We start from the raw sequence: 17,413 nt of genomic DNA on the forward strand, positions 1-17,413 counted from the left end.
CCAAATGTAGCATATATGAGTGATTTGTCTTCCTATATTCTCCTGAAGTGTTAAGTGCTATTAGATTTCAATTTTTGCGAACATGATGGTTTTGATAAGATAGTTCATTATCACTTTAACTTGCATTTCCCATATGATCACTTCTGAAGTTAAGTATCTCTTCTATAGCCTGTTTATAACACTTTCCCATTTTTCTATTGGGTTGTTTCTTGTTCTAATTGATATATAGTTCTTTATATATTCTAGACACTAATCCTTTGTTAGTTATATCGGTTATAAATAGCACTCAATCTGTGGCTTGTCTTTTAACTTTATAATGAGTTTTTTGTCATATAAATTTTCCCTACCAGGTATCATGGCATATTTTAAAGCTATACTAATAAGGTGAAGTTATTATAGAGACAGGCAAACAAAGCAATACAATAGAACATAATAACATTATAAATATATATATAAATTAACTTATGATAGAGATGCCACTACAAATCAGTGAGGCAAGGATGGACTGTTTAAATAAATATTGCTGGGATACCTGGTTATCTGTATGGAAAATAATGTTACCACCCTCCATATGTGAAAATCAATACCAGATGGATCAAACACTTTAACCTAAAAAATAAAGCTTTTAAAAGTATTAGAATAAAATAGAAATATCTATATGACAAAAGAACAAAGAATGGTTTCTTAAACATGTAAGTATAAATACAAAAGGAAATATTAATAAGTGCAACCTCATTAAAATTCAAATCTTCTGCAGTACTGTCCTATTTTACATGAACAATAAATACTATGCTGAGATAGTCTGACGCTATTAACCAAGCTGTATACTAAAGAGAAAAAAAATCCCCTTTTCAAGTAGGATATTTGCACAGAAGTGCTTTCAAATATATGGAAAGTCATGTATAGTTTTGATTTGATTATTTAACAAGCTTAAGTACCAAACTTACAGATGGCACTGAAATTTAAATTTAAAAATATGCTACAACATTACATAACATAATGCCTTATAGCCATTAAACTATTACAGAAAAGTAAAACGATGTAATGATAAGACAAAGTGTTCAGAATATGTTCTTATATGAAAAAGCAAGTGCAAAACAACATACAATTCTCTTTTGTAAAAATATGTCTGTGTGTTTAGAAAGCATACTGGAATCATATAAACAGAAGTTAATTAAATGATGCTTACTTACAAGCAACAGAATTATGATTGATTCATATTTTCTTATATTTTTGTATATTTTCTACACTGAATAGTACTTCATAAGCCCATAAAAGTGATTTTTCAAATTTAAATTCAAATGGCTCCAACCACAGTTATCACAGAGCCCCTTTATTACATGTCTCTCTTTATTAACTCTAAATCTTTGAGCTTTGGGGTCCCAGGATATGCTAGGCACAATCACATATCTGATTTCACTTAATTCTCACAAGTATAGTAAAAGAGATCTTACGCCCCCATTTTGCAGGCTCAAGAAACATGCTCAGAGAGGTAAAGTGATTTGCCCAGGGTTTCACAACAATGGTGGAGTTAAGACTTGAATCTACGTCCTCTCAATCCACAGCCAACACAATTTCGCTATCTGTAATTACAGTAATTGAATCCCAATCAACATAAGGACTGAAATATAGTTGCCAATAAGATTAGCAATGGGCAAAACAAGATGAGGTGTTTAAAAAAGTAGAACTGGCATTATATTTCTTTTAAGTAAATGTATCTAGTACTTTTGTTAACACGGATACCAGATATGAAAATAAATCCAATAGTTCATAATATGATGTAGAAATGGGAGACAACACTAAAAGAAAGGAAAGAACACTGGATATGAAATTAGAAGAAATCATTTTTAAGCTTAGTCATGCCAAGATTAGCTATGCAGAATCACTATCCCTCTGGGTTTCAGTTTTCTAATCAATAAACTAAAGAAGTAAGAACATTATACATTCCTCTTTTAACTCTAGAATTCTATGGTACTGTGCTTAAAAACATGTAGCTAAATTAAGTGCAAGACGAGTTCATTTTGTTTTTATCCTTCATTTACTGTAAAGGAAAACTCTGGAGTTCAATAATATCCCTTGATTCACATTAACTGTTTCCTACACAAGCTTTATAAAACTTCCCTTATATTTACTACAAGGACACGAAGGATATAGTGGCTTGATAGATACAAATGGAGGCAGAATGATGTGAAGAAAAGAAAACATGCTTTGGAGTCAAAAAGGCTAAGTTTAAACCCAAATTCTCCAAACTTAAGCTAGTAAGTTACTGTCCCTCTCTGAGCCAGGCTCCTCATCTATCAAAGGGAAATAATACACAGGATTCTCATAAGAATCAAAAACAGATAATATATGAAGTTTATCTGTTATATTTAAAAACCTATTTTAGATTCTATTCCCAGTATTTTTAACCTACCTCATAATGTGAAATCCTTTGTGATTCAAACTGCAGCACCACTCCACATATATTACAAAAATTATCTGTAAAAAGTTCAGTCTTTTCCTGTTCTTTCCAAGTCATATCTATGAATAAAATAAAGGGTAATGAGACTATATATCACATAAATGAATATTTAGAAGTATAATTTTCATTCTTCAACTACATATTGTTTCATATACCACCTCAAACCTGAGTGCTTGTGAGGCTACAGTAAAAGCTTTTTGCTTATTGAGTATGCAATTTAATATGAGCATAATAAATATGCCTCTAATGTAGGATATAGCAAGTGTTATTTATTTAACATGATAAGCCTAGGCAATACCATTCCAAATTAAAAGTTATGGGGGTACCAGTAACTTCATGAGCTTCGTAGACTGATTTGGGGCACCAATAATGAGCAGCAGGATTAAAAAACCAAGCCTTGGAATTTGTGTTTTACAGTAGACAATCCTTAAAAAGGCATTGTTATAAGACTGTCACTTATCTGGAGCTATGGTTCCAATGTTATCTAAAAATCACACGGAACCACAAAAAAGTTTTGCCCATAGTAGGCAAACATTTTCCATTGTTGTACGAACATTAGCACATTCATCTGGCCAAACAAGTCTCACAGAAGCCGCCAAAGATATAAAGTAATGTTCATATAATAACATCTAGAAGTGTTATTTCTAAATGTTTCTCACTGTAATAAATAACACATGCCAAAATTTTCTGAATTTACACTTGAGGTCCACACTTCTATCTAAACTTCTTAACAGCTCAATGTATTCCCCCCAAATTTATTAGTGCATCTATAAGGTATAAATCACAAAACATCAAAATTTTGTTTGCTATTTGGCTATTTAAATGAATAAGCTGATACCACACATACTTTCACAGAGAAAGGCCAATGATATATTAAATGGATAAAAAGTTGTAGAACAATAAATACAATACATCCATTTCCAACACTAACAAAAATTAAATATACATCACATATAAAAAATATGGAAAGATATAAATTAAGTTTAAAAGTGATTAACTTTGGGAAGTGGGGCTAGAAAAGGAAGAAAGGGAGAAAATTTAACATTTTATTTTCTGTACAACTGTTTTCTTTCAATTTTTGCAAGAATTATGTAGGACTTTCTATTTAAAAACCTTTAGAGGTATTTATTTTAAAAGTTATGTTGGATATCTACAACTAAGCTTTGTTTTCAGTACCACTGTATGGATTAAAATGCTTACTTAAATTGCATGCTCAAGATAATAATAACTGTAACCAGGAACATGTCAAAAACAAGTTGATGAACACTTAAAAATTTATCCCTATAATATATAGTATCCTCTCTGAATTATTTTTAGGTTGTTTTAAAATATATGATTTCTCTAACTTTGACTCTTAAAGTCAGCAAGGTAGAGAGTTTAACTAAAATGTATTTCAGGACTTGCCTTGTTTCAGAATTAACTACTATATGCAATCTGAGCATAGTGATAAGATATTGAGCTTCCTATTGAATTCTTTAATAATAAGTAAATATTATCATTTGGTGGCAATATAACTTGTTACAGAGGAAAAGTTTCCATTAAGAAGACAAAAGGAAACTACTAATTTAGAGGTTCAACAATTCCTAAAATTTAACACTCATTTCTTTCCTAGATCAACCTTTAATTCCAGATTTCCCCACTTCTAATAGTCAAAGTTTGACACTGACACTCAAGTTGGGAAATATGAAGGCTAAATATTTTAACCTAGCCTTTCATTACTGGTGACCCAGATAAATTTCCATGAAGTCCATGAAGTTACTGGTACCCCTACAACTTTTCCTTTAGAATGGTATTGCCTAGACTTATTGCCTTTGACTCATTTTCTCAAACAAGATCTTGGTCTGTTTTTCTTTATTAAATGGCATAATATTCCAGACTCAAAATCTCAGCCATTCTGCTCCCCAGAAAATCACTGTTTCATGTCAATTCTAGCTTATAACATTATCTGATATCCATCTCTTCCTTTTAATTCCCCATAACACTACCCAAGTTCAGGCCCTCAATGTCTTGCACATCATTTAGCTTTATTGGTAGTTACTGAGGTTAGTTTCAAAGTACTATGGTACACATTTTGGAAAGAGATAAGAAAAAATAAAGAGCACTTATTGAAGGCCCTCTATGTGTAAACAAGATAATAGCTTACCCCTTTAGTTCTTTAAATAAGTCTGCAAGGTAAGTGATATTTGCCACATTCTGAAGGTTAGGAAATTAGGATTCACTGAAATCGAAATAACTTGTCACATGTGTTATTTGGTGGAGCGGAACTTTGTTTTACCTTGACTTTTTTCCATTATAAATACATGACTGTTCCACATGCTGGAAATGACACAGCAAGTGAATAACTCCTAATCTCAAGGAATTTATAATTTAGTAAGGAAGATGTGTATAGAAAGAACCATGGGGACTTCACTGGTGGTCCAGTGGTGAGGACTCTACACTCCCAATGCAGGGGCCTGGGTTCAATCCCTGGTGGGGGAACTGGATCCCACATTCCGCAACTAAGAGTTCACATACCACAACTGAAAAATCCTGCATGCCGCAAAGAAGATCCTGCAGGCCGCAACTAAAGATTCTGCGTGCAGCAACGAAGATCCCGCAGGCCACAACTAAAGATCCCCGTGCCGCAACTAAGACCCGGTGCAGTTAAATTAATTAATTAATTATTTTTAAAAAGAACTATGATTCCAAGATCAAAATGTCATAAGTGATATAAGACATAAGGTACAGTGGGTTCCTGCTGAGGAGTTTGGGAAAAGCTTTCTAGAGGTAAACAGGTATTGAACTAAGCTTTAAAAGATGAATAAAATTCAGATAAAAAGAGTGGAGAAAAGGTACCTGGGGATACACAAGAATATGAAAGACAATAATTGAAAGCTTGGAATGAGGCCAAATCATAATTGGCTTCATCAGGGCATTTGGACTTAATTCTGCATTCAACAAAGGAAAAGAAGTGATTAAAAAGGGATATGAGAGGAGCTTCAAGATGACGGAAGAGTAAGATGCGGAGATCACCTTCCTCCCCACAAATACATCAGAAATACATCTACATGTGGAACAACTCCTACAGAACACCTACTGAACGCTGGCAGAACACCTCAGACCTCCCAAAAGGCAAGAAACTGCCCACGTACCTGGGTAGGGCAAGAGAAAAAAGAAAAAACAGAGATAAAAGAATAGGCACGGGACCTGCACCACTGGGAGGGAGCTGTGAAGGAGGAAAGTTTTCCAAACACTAGGAAGGTCCTTCCCGGACAGAGACTGCAGGTGGTGGAGGGGGGCAGCTTCGGAGCCACGGAGGAGAGTGCATCAACAGGGGTGCGGAGATGAGCATGAGACGCTAAGGCTGCTACTGCAGCAACCAAGAAGCCTGTATGCAAGCACAGGTCACTATCACCTCCCCTACCTGGAGCCTGTGCAGCCCGCCACTGCCAGGGTCCCGTGATCCAGGGACAACTTCCCCAGGAGAACGCACGGCACGCCTCAGGCTGGTGCAAGGTCACGGGGGTCTCTGCCGCCACAGGCTCACCCCACATCTGTACCCCTACCTCCCCCCCGGCCTGAGTGAGCCAGAGCCCCCGAATCAGCTGCTCCTTTAACCCTGTCCTGTCTGAGTGAAGAACAGAAGCCTTCAAGAGACCTACACACAGATGCGGGGCCAAATCCAAACCTGAACCCCGGGAGCTGTGCGAACAAAGAAGAGAAAGGGAAATCTCTCCCAGCAGCCTCAGGAGCAGCGCATTAAATCTCCACAATCAACTTGATGTACCTGCATCTGTGGAATACCTGGATAGACAACGAATCATCCCAAATTGAGGAGGTGGACTTTGGGAGCAATGATATGTATATTTTTCTCCCTTTTTCTCTTTTTGTGAGTGTTTATGTGTATGCTTCTGTGTGTGATTATTGTCTGTACAGCTTTGCTTTTTCCATTTACCCTAGGGTTCTGTCTGTCTGTCTTTTTTTTTTATTACTTAAAATTTTTTTTCTTAATAATTATTTTTTTAATTTATTTTATTTCAGGTTTTAATTTTTTATTTATTTTACTTTATTTTATTTTATCTTCTTCTTTCTCTCTTTCTTTTCTCCCTTTTATTCTGAGCTGCGTGGAGGACAGGCTCTTGGTGCTCCAGCCAGGCGTCAGCGCTGGGCCACTGAGGTGGGAGAGCCAAGTTCAAGACACTGGTCCAAAAGAGACCTCCCAGCTTCACATAATATCAAACGGCAAAAATCTCCCAGAGATCTCCATCTCAACGAAAAAACCCAGCTCCATTCAATGACTAGCAAGCTACAGTGCTGGACAACCTGTGCCAAACAACTAGCAAGACACGAACACAACCCCATCCATTAGCACAGAAGCTGCCTAAAATCATAATAAGGCCACAGACACCCCAAAACACACCACCAGATGTGGAACTGCCCACCAGACAGAGAAGATCCAGCCTCATCCACCAGAACACAGGCACGAGTCCCCTCCACCAGGAAGCCTACACAACCCACTGAGTCAACATTAGCCACTGGGGACAGATACCAAAAACAATGGAAACTACGACCTGCAGCCTACGAAAAGGACACCCCAAACACAGTAAGTTAAGCAAAATGAAAAGACAGAGAAACACACAGCAGATGAAGGAGCAAGGTAAAAACCCACCAGACCTAACAAATGAAGAGGAAATAGGCAGTCTACCTGAAAAGGAATTCAGAAAAATGATAGTAAAGAAGATCCAAAATATCGGAAATAGAATGGAGAATATACAAGAAACATTTAACAAGGACCTAGAAGAACTAAAGAGCAAACAAACAGTGATGAACAACAAAATAAATGAAATTAAAAATTCTCTAGAAGGGATCAATAGCAGAATAACTGAGGCAGAAGCACGGATAAGTGACCTGGAAGATAAAATAGTGGAAATAACTACTGCAGAGCAGAATAAAGAAAAAAAAAATGAAAAGAATTGAGGACAGTCTCAGAGATCTCTGGGACAACATTAAGGGCACCAACATTCGAATTATATGGGTCCCAGAAGAAGAAGAGGAAAACAAAGGTACTGAGAAAATATTTGAAGAGATTATAGTTGAAAACTTCCCTATTATGGGAAAGGAAATATATAATTAAGTCCAGGAAGCACAGAGAGTCACATACAGGATAAACCCAAGGAGTAGTAACACACCAAGACACATATTAATCAAACTATCAAAAACTGAATACAAAGAACAAATATAAAAAGCAGCAAGGGAAAAACAACAAATAACACATAAGGGAATCCCCAAAAAGTTAAAAGCTGATCTTTCAGCAGAAACTCTGCAAGCCAGAAGGGAGAGTCAGGACATATACAAAGTGATGAAGGAGAAAAACCTACAACCAAGATTACTCTACCCAGCAAGGATCTCATCAGAATGACTGAGAAATTAAAACCTTTACAGACAAGCAAAAGCTAACAGAATTCAGCACCACCAAACCAGCTTTACAACAAATGCTAAAGGAACTCCTCTAGGCAGGAAACAAAACAGAAGGAAAAGACCTACAATAATAAACACAAAACAATTAAGAAAGTGGTAATAGGAACTTACATATCACTAATTACCTTAAATGTAAATAGATTAAATGCTGCCACCAAAAGACATAGATTGGCTGAATGGATACAAAAACAAGACCCATATATATGCTGTCTAAAAGTGACCCACTTCAGACCTAGGGACACATACAGACTGAAAGTGAGGGGATGGAAAAGGATATTCCATGCAAATGGAAATCAAAAGAAATCTGGAGTAGCAATTCTCAAATTAGACAAAATAGACTTTAAAACAAAGACTATTACAAGAGACAAAGAAGTACACTACATTATGATCAAGGGATCAATCTAAGAAGAAGATATAACAATTGTAAATATTTATGCACCCTACATAGGAGCACCTCAATACATAAGGCAAATACTAACAGCTGTAAAAGGGGAAATCGACAGTAACACAATCATAATAGGGGACTTTAACACCCCTCTTTCACCAATGGACAGATCATCCAAAATGAAAATAAATAAGGAAACACAAGCTTTAAATGATACATTAAACAAGATGGACTTAATTGATATTTATAGGACATTCCATCCCAAAACAACAGAATACACATTCTTCTCAAGTGCTCATGGAACATTCTACAGGACAGGTCATATCTTGGGTCACAAAGCAAGCCTTGATAAATTTAGGAAAATTGAAATTGTATCAAGTACCTTTTCCAACCACAACGGTATGAAACTAGATATCAATTTCAGGAAAAAATCTGTAAGAAAAACAAACACATGGAGGCTAAACAACACACTACTTAATAAACAAGAGATCACTGAAGATATCAAAGAGGAAATCAAACAATACCTAGAAACAAATGACAATGAAAACACGAGGACCCAAAACCTATGGGATGCAGCAAAAGCAGTTCTAAGAGGGAAGTTTATAGCAATACAATCCTACTTTAAGAAACAAGAAACATCTCAAATAAAAAACCTAACCTTACACCTAAAGCAATTAGAGAAAGTACAACAAAAAAACCCCAAAGTTACCAGAAGGAAAGAAATCATAAAGATCAGATCAGAAATAAATTAAAAAAGAAATGAAGGAAACGATAGCAAAGATCAATAAAACTAAAAGCCAGTTCTTTGAGGAGATAAAAAAGTGGATAAACCATTAGCCACACTTATCAAGAGAAAAAGAGAGAAGACTCAAATCAATAGAATTAGAAATGAAAAAGGAGAAGTAACAACTGACACTGCAGAAATACAAAGGATCATGCGAGATTACTACAAGCAACTATATGCCAATAAAATGGACATCCTGGAAGAAATGGATAAATTCTTTGAAATGCACAACCTTCCGAGACTGAACGAGGAAGAAATAGAAAATATGAACAGACCAATCACAAGCACTGAAATTGAAACTGTGATTAAAAATCTTCCAACAGGGGCTTCCCTGCTGGCGCAGTGGTTGAGAGTCCGCCTGCCGATGCAGGGGACATGGGTTCGTGCCCCAGTCCAGGAAAATCCCACATGCCGCGAAGTGGCTAGGCCCATGAGCCACGGCCACTAAGCCTGCACGTCCGGAGCCTGTGCTCCACAACGGGAGAGGCCACAAGAGTGAGAGGCCCACATACTGCAAAAAAAAAAAAAAAAAAAAAATCTTCCAACAAAAAAAGCCCAAGACCAGATGGCTTCACAGGCAAATTCTATCAAACATTTAGAAAAGAGCTAACACTTATCCTTCTCAAACTCTTCCAAAATATAGCAGAGGGAGGAACACTCCCAAACTCATTCTATGAGGCCACCATCACTGTGATACCAAAACCAGACAAAGATGTCAAAAAGAAAGAAAACCATAGGCCAATATCACTGATGAACATAGATGCAAAAATCCTCAACAGAATACTAGCAAACAGAATCCAACAGCACATTAAAAGGATCATACACCATGATCAACTGGGGTTTATCTCAAGAATGCAAGGATTCGTCAATATACGCAAATCAATCAACGCGATACACCATATTAACAAATTGAAGGAGAAAAACCATATGATCCTCTCAATCGATGCAGAGAAAACTTTTGACATAATTCAACACCCATTTATGATAAAAACCCTCCAGAAAGTTGGCATAGTGGGAACATTTCTCAACATAATAAAGGCCATATATGACAAACCCACAGCCAACATCGTCCTCAATGCTGAAAAACTGAAAGCATTTCCACTAAGATCAGGAACAAGACAAGGTTGCCCACTCTCACCACTCTTACTCAACATAGTTTTGGAAGTTTTAGCCACAGCAATCAGAGAAGAAAAGGAAATAAAAGGAATCCAAATCGGAAAAGAAGTAAAGCTGTCACTGTTTGCAGATGACATGATACTATAAATAGAGAATCCTAAAGATGCTACCAGAAAACTCTGAGAGCTAATCAATTAATTTGGTTAAGTACTAGGATAGAAAATTAATGCACAGAAATCTCTGCATTCCTATACACTAATGATGAAAATCTTAAAGAGAAATTAAGAAAACACTCCCATTTACCACTGCAACAAAAAGAATAAAATATCTAGGAATAAAGCTACCTAAGGAGACAAAAGACCTGTATGCAGAAAATTATAAGACACTGATGAAAAAAATTAAAGTTGATATAAATAGATGGAGAGATATACCATGTTCTTGGATTGGAAAAATCAACATTATGAAAATGACTCTACTACCCAAAGAAATCTACAGATTCAATGCAATCCCTATCAAACTATCACTGGCATTTTTCACAGAACTAGAACAAAAAATTTCACAATTTGTCTGGAAACATAAAAGACCCAGAATAGCCAAAGCAATCTTGAGAAAGAAAAACCAGGCTGGAGGAATCAGGCTCCCTGACTTCAGACTATTCTACAAAGCTACAGTAATCAAGACAGTATGGTACTGGCACAGAAACAGAAATATAGATCAAAGGAACAGGACAGAAAGCCCAGAGGTAAACCCACGCACATATGGTCACCTTATCTTTGATAAAGGAGGCAAGAATATACAGTGGAGAAAAGACAGCCTCTTCTACAAGTGGGGCTGGGAAAACTGGGCAGCTACATGTAAAAGAATGAAATTAGAACACTCCCTAACACCATACACAAAAATAAACTCAAAATGGATTAAAGATCTAAATGTAAGGCCAGAGACTATCAAACTCTTAGAGGAAAACATAGGCAGAACACTCTATGACATAAATCACAGCAAGATCCTTTTTGACCCACGTCCTAGAGAAATGAAAATAAAAACAAAAATAAACAAATTGGAGCTAATGAAACTTAAAAGCTTTTGCACAGCAAAGGAAACCATTAAGAAGATGAAAAGACAACCGTCAGAATGAGAGAAAATATTTGCAAATGAAGCAACTGACAAAGGATTAATCTCCAAAATTTACAAGCAGCTCATGCAGCTCAATATCAAAAAATCAAACAACCCAGTCCAAAAATGGGCAGAAGACCTAAATAGACATTTCTTCAAAGAAGATATACAGATTGCCAACAAACACATGAAAGAATGCTCATCATCATTAATCATTAGAGAAATGCAAATCAAAACTACAATGAGATATCATCTCAGACTGGTCAGAATGTCCATCATTAAAAAATGTACAAACAATAAATGCTGGAGAGGGTATGGAGAAAAGGGAACCCTCTTGCACTTTGGTGGGAGTGTAAATTCATACAGCCAATATGGAGAACAGTATGGAGGTTCCTTAAAAAACTAAAAATATAACTACCATACGACCCAGGAATCCTACTACTGAGCATATACCCTGAGAAAACCATAATTCAAAAAGAGTCATGTACCAAAATGTTCACTGCAGCACTATTTACAATAGCCAGGTCATGGAAGCAACCTAAATGCCCATTGACAGACGAACAGATAAAGAAGTTGTGGTACATATATACAATGGAATATTTCTCAGCCATAAAAAAGAACGAAACTGAGTCATTTGTTGAGATGTGGATGGACCTAGCGACTGTCATACAGAGTGAAGTAAGTCAGAAAAACAAATATTGTATATTAACGCATGTATGTGAAAATGGTACAGATGAACCAGTTTGCAGGGCAGAAGTTCAGACACAGATGTAGAGAACAGACGTGTGGACACCAAGGGGGGAAAACCATGGTGGGGTGGGGATGGTTGTGTGAATTGGGTGATTGTGATTGACATGTATACACTGATGTGTATAAAATTGATGACTAATAAGAACCTGCAGTATAAAAAAAACAAAGAAAAACAACTAATACTAAACTTCCTTTGGGTTATTTGTATGGAAATACATTAATATAAATGTTTCAGACTACATGAAATTTCTAAAAATCTTATATGTTCTGGTATAATGTTATATGTCATAATTCTAGTTATTACTTTAAAATGTATATTTCAGAAATAACTAAATATCCTTGTCAATTGCATTAATATGAACTTTCATCAAATCTTTAACCGTGGTCATTTTTACGTCTTTTGTCATTTACAGACAGTTCTGGGTGTACTCTGATGCTTTCACAAAAATGTTCCTATAAAAGGGTTTCATCTTCAAGGTGTTCATGGAAAAGACTCTGACAAGTACAGGTTTCTGGTAACTGAGTATACTGCTGAACTGAATGAATAAGCATTTTCAAAACTCTAATGGAAAACTGGTGAATTCATAAAAGTGCTAACAAAAGATCAAGATAAAAAAAATTAATTACATGGGACTCAGTGAACTGATGAGGATGATTATAATTTTTGTGACCTTTTGTTTGAATAAAAGAAAAATCCCACAGGGACTCAGAGGCAAAAAATATAGAAATCAATTTTCACTGCAAAGTAAGGAGCTGTTACAGTGGAGGATTACTGGACTGAATGGCAATATTATGAAATAGTATGAGTATGTTTCGTGTTTGGTAATTGCAATCATTGTTGCTTTTGTTGTGGTTATCCATTTACAATGCTTGGTGTCAGTTTATTTATCTCTTGTAAAAATAAAATACAATGAAAAATAAAACCTATGATTTTGATTTTAAAATTTTAATTATTTTGCCCTTTTTATAAAATCTTCAGTTTATGAGCGAATGAATGTATGTTTCATAGTAGTTTAAAATACTTTATGTGACACTGGAAGATTGTCTCAATTTGGAAAGCAAAGCAATTATGCCAGTAGGTACTCAATCAATGACAAATGTTGTTTATTAGATAACTGCTAAGAATATATTTTATAAATTAACCCATATAATGCTTTATCAGTATTACACTCTGATGATTGTTAAATATGCCAACAACTTCAAGTGTTAAATAAATTGCTTCAGTCTGGAAAAAAAATTAATTCTAACAGTTGGTTAATTATTCTTCCTTAGTACTAACATTAGATATATAATATAATGTGTTTTAGTGTGCCTATAGTATTTGAAACACCATGGGCAAAGTACAGATTTACAATAAACGATGGTGGAGCCTTGATAGTTTAGGAGTCTGGCTAGTTACCCTTAAAACTGCTTTTTCCCCAATTATTTTTTTATTTTATAATTTTACTATCAAGCACTACTATTGGGCTCTATAATATAGCTGTGTCTAGTGCGCCTGTATATTCTGGGCACTGAACCAAGTGCCTGGCACAGGTGCATGTGAGCCTGTGCACGCGCGCACACACACAGGTGTTCAATAAATGATTCCTGAACAAATGAAGGAAAGGCTATTAACTAGGTTTTCTTATGCTGCACTTGAACTTACTGAATAACATCAAGACAAAGGAAAGTCTTGTTAGGTAATGGCTGTGCAAACAGATCATTAACTAAATTAAATGCCAGCATGTCCTCCAATCTAAAAGAGAATCCATTTAATAATTTCTTTTTCTTAAAAGGAAGAGGAAAATAAACAAGAGAGTTTTTGTTTATTTTTGTTTTGATTTTTACTATGATCACATGGCAACATCAATACTGGATGAAAATTCAGTTTTGAGCCATTAAACATTTTTGAAAAACTTCACTGAATGAAATATGAAGGGTCCCTCAAACTCTCATGACTCCACTTGCCATGAATTTGGGGTAGGTATGTGCTTTTTTCATGTGTGTTCACTTGGCATTTCTTTTATTTGTTGATTGTTTTTATGTTGATTGCCCAATTTCCCACTTGTAACCTTTCAGAGTTTCTAATCTTCCCTGCTTGGCAATCTCTAATCTCCACTGATATTTGCTCATTACCAACCCCAAGACAGATGAAATCCTCCGGAATGCTGACTACAGTTGAAAATGGATCAGCAAATGCTTTATCAAACAACTTTTAATGGTCCTATCTGGAGTGGATTTGTAATAATCTGAATCTTGACAATTCTTTGCCACCTGTTAGAGCCATCTCCTAACTAGGACTTAAAAAAATAAACAAGCAAAAGACATTGGCACACCACCAAGAAATATTTTTCTCTCTTCTCTTTTAGCCACTATCATAATTGGTAACCATTTATGGCATTTATAAATATCTAAACAAAAATATTTTGAGACCTAATAGTGTTTTGGACAGTGTGCTATATCAAATATGCATAATTTGTTAGATGAAAATTTAAGAGTTTTGGTTTGGACTGAACAGTTAATGAAGGATATTTACCCAAAATGAAATGGTAAGAGATAATTTTTAGGTAGCAATTATATTTGGTTTCTCATATCCTAGTAAATTGTCTCAACACTTACAACACAGATTTCATTACTCACTGAATGTCAGGTCATAACTCTCGATGAAGGTTTCTATGGTTTATGAATCACTGTTCCAGTGCACAGCCACGGAAATGCCATCGAAAGATTATCAATGCAGCACTGCAAAATCATGGTTCATGCTTTCAGATCTGAAATCAACCTCGAGTTTGGCTACTCCATTACCTCTATTTCAAAAATGTCAAGACCCAAATCCAGGAAGCTTGGAATCTGTTCAGGGTCAGAAAAATCTAGCGGATAAACTAACAACAGAAGCTAGATTCACTACACCAGACCCCTATTCAAGGGCTCTCCTCATTTTTACCAGCTAGCAGTAGTATACACAGGGTATTGCTGCTACTTTCTGAATTTATATCTCTTAAAGCCATTAATACTTGCATATCAAAGATAATGCAACTAAGCCAGTCACAGAGCCAGGCAAAAAGGCATTTTTCCATAAGATGCTGGTCCTAAACCTTACTGTGAAAAGGCCATGAGAGCCAAACTGAATTGTGATCTTCACCCCTGAAAAACTGTTCTCTCCTTCCTGTTGGTTACAGACAGAAACTTTGGTATAAAAACAAAAAATCCAGGAGATTTCATACTTTCATCCCAGAACAACTGTACAAATGCAGCCTGACTGAATGCACTAAATAGTCTTTCAAAAGTTGCTTTCAGTAAGAGAGTTAATAAATTAAAAAAAATCATGTTACAGTGTATTTCTAACTTCCATATTTAGTAAGTGCCATTTATGTAATGTGCATATGACAAATATTGTAAGGGATTTTTTTTTACTGCTTTGCCATTCCTCCAAAGTGAAAGGAGTCAAAGGTTATGGGATATATAATTTAAGAATGTGAAGAGAAAATTATTTTTATGGGATAATTTTAATGCAGTGTCCTCCTAAGAAAAAGTAACTTACATTATTTTACTCTATTTTGGCGTCCATGGTCTTTCACTTTGGAGGCAAATTAGCAGCATACAGTGACACAGAATATACTGGAAATTAATTATGAACTTTACTATGGCAAAATGCTTTACTGAGATCTTCTGCGGTGGACTTGGTCTCAACCACCTAAGAAGCATTTCCAATACTGCTTTAAAACACATTTCAATGGCAAATTTTACAGTTTGCTGTTAGTAGGCTGTTTACAAGTATATAATATACTTTGTGTGAACTAAATACCACTTCTACTGAAATAGTCAAGAAATATCTTTTTATGTTAGGAGTAATACCTGTTGGTAGGTACAAAAGCACTTATTAAAACCAAAACCACCTAAAAGATGGGCATGAAAACCTTGCTTTATAAGGTCACACCCTCAAATAGCCAAAGAAAATTCTGAAATCTGTGCTTCTCCCTCTCTTCTTTCCTCAGTACAACCCCCTCCACCAGACCCTACGATCCTAAAATCCAACCGATCCTACCTTAAAGCTCAATATACACTCTAACCTCCCCAAATGTCTAATGTTGTCTCTCCTCACGTATACTACTGCAAGTTTCTACACTGCGAGATGCTGAATTTCCCTAAAGGGAGATTTCCTCCCTCTCGTTTCTTTGGCCTTTGCTCTCTCATCTCTGCCCCTTCTCTCCGTCAGTCCCCCTTCCCTTACCCTGACCTTCTAGTTCCACTGCACTTTTTCTACCTTGCCTCCTCTGCTTTCACCAAATCACACCTCAGCTTCCTACAGAGAACACTAAAGCGCCCTGACTGGGAGAGAAATTATGTGGTATTTTTTTCCCTTCGAACTCCTGCCTTGTGAATACCTGCAGTTCCTTTTCCTGGGGGCCATCCCTCTCGGGGCAGGGGGAGGTAGGGAAGCCCTTCTCTGCTACGTCCGTCTGGCACATTCGGGGCTACAACGGCGGGGCGGGGCGGGACGGGGTGAGGTTGGCCTTTACTGCGCCACAGCAGGTGGGGGGTGGGGCGCTAACGAACCGCGCCCAGTCCGATCTCGGACTGACTGAACTGAGGCAGTGAAGGAGACGGGGCCGCCCCCACACCCCGGGACGGGAACTCACCTTCTCTGAGGCAAGGGCGGGTGTCTACTTTAAAACTACTGTCCCCCCTCCCCGCCGCCGCCATAGTGGAGCCGCCAAAGCCGCCGCCGCCGTCGCCGCAGCCACCGGCAGGCGAGCAGGCAGGGGTGGAGGTGGCGGAGGAGACAGTCACAACCGCTGCCGCCGCCGCCGCCGCCGCCGCCGCCGCCGCCGCGCAGGCGGTGTAGGAGGAGGAGGAGGCGGCAGAGACGGTAGCTTCCTGAGGGGAAGACTCCGCCGCCAGCGGTGTGGCTGTGCTTCGCGCCGCCGCCATCGCAGCGAGGCGCGGACAATTGCACTTCGTCTCTTTCCAGTTAAGTTCCTTTGTCTCCGCCTCCTTCTTAGCCCCGCCCCTTGCCCCTCTTCTCTCTCTGGCTCAAGCCTCGTTCTCACTCCTTCTCTCCACCAATAGGAACGCTTCAGATCCGCGGGCCACCCCTCCCCTCCCCCCACGGCTCGGCGTCACCCGCCTCCCTTTGGAGGGGAAGCAACGGTGACCAAGGGCAAAGGGCAAAAAGCGCGGGATGTAAAGGCACGTGGGCCTCACACAATGAAGCTTCTTCCGTTGGAGGAGCTAATCTAAATCCAATTTAAGGTAAAAAAATGTCTGGAAACCAATTTATTTCACCCCCAAAATATCTCTAAAATATATGTTCTCCTGCCTTTCTTACAGCCCTCAGTGAACAGAAATAAGCAGAAGCCTTGGTCATGAA

At 37.4% G+C, this 17,413-nt stretch overlaps 1 protein-coding gene across 5 annotated transcripts in view; it reads right to left on the bottom strand.

Moving 5' to 3' along the window:
- Window positions 1–16,974, bottom strand: part of ZMAT1 (zinc finger matrin-type 1) — a gene marked incomplete at its 5' end in the record, with an annotated part of 34,111 nt that extends 17,137 nt beyond the window's left edge. For 4 of the 5 annotated variants that reach the window (XM_079909650.1, XM_079909651.1, XM_079909649.1 and 1 more), the window contains 2 exons: window positions 2,414–2,520; window positions 16,683–16,974. In XM_079909650.1, coding sequence (XP_079765776.1) covers window positions 2,414–2,520; window positions 16,683–16,974 — 399 coding nt within the window. Of the gene's footprint in view, window positions 1–2,413; window positions 2,521–14,682; window positions 15,132–16,682 lie in introns of those variants that run through there. The other variant, XM_079909652.1, reaches the window with a different exon arrangement.
- Between the last annotated feature and the right edge of the window lie 439 nt (window positions 16,975–17,413).

This window comes from Stenella coeruleoalba (assembly GCF_951394435.1).
Source record: "Stenella coeruleoalba genome assembly, chromosome: X".
Lineage (NCBI taxonomy): Eukaryota > Metazoa > Chordata > Mammalia > Artiodactyla > Delphinidae > Stenella > Stenella coeruleoalba.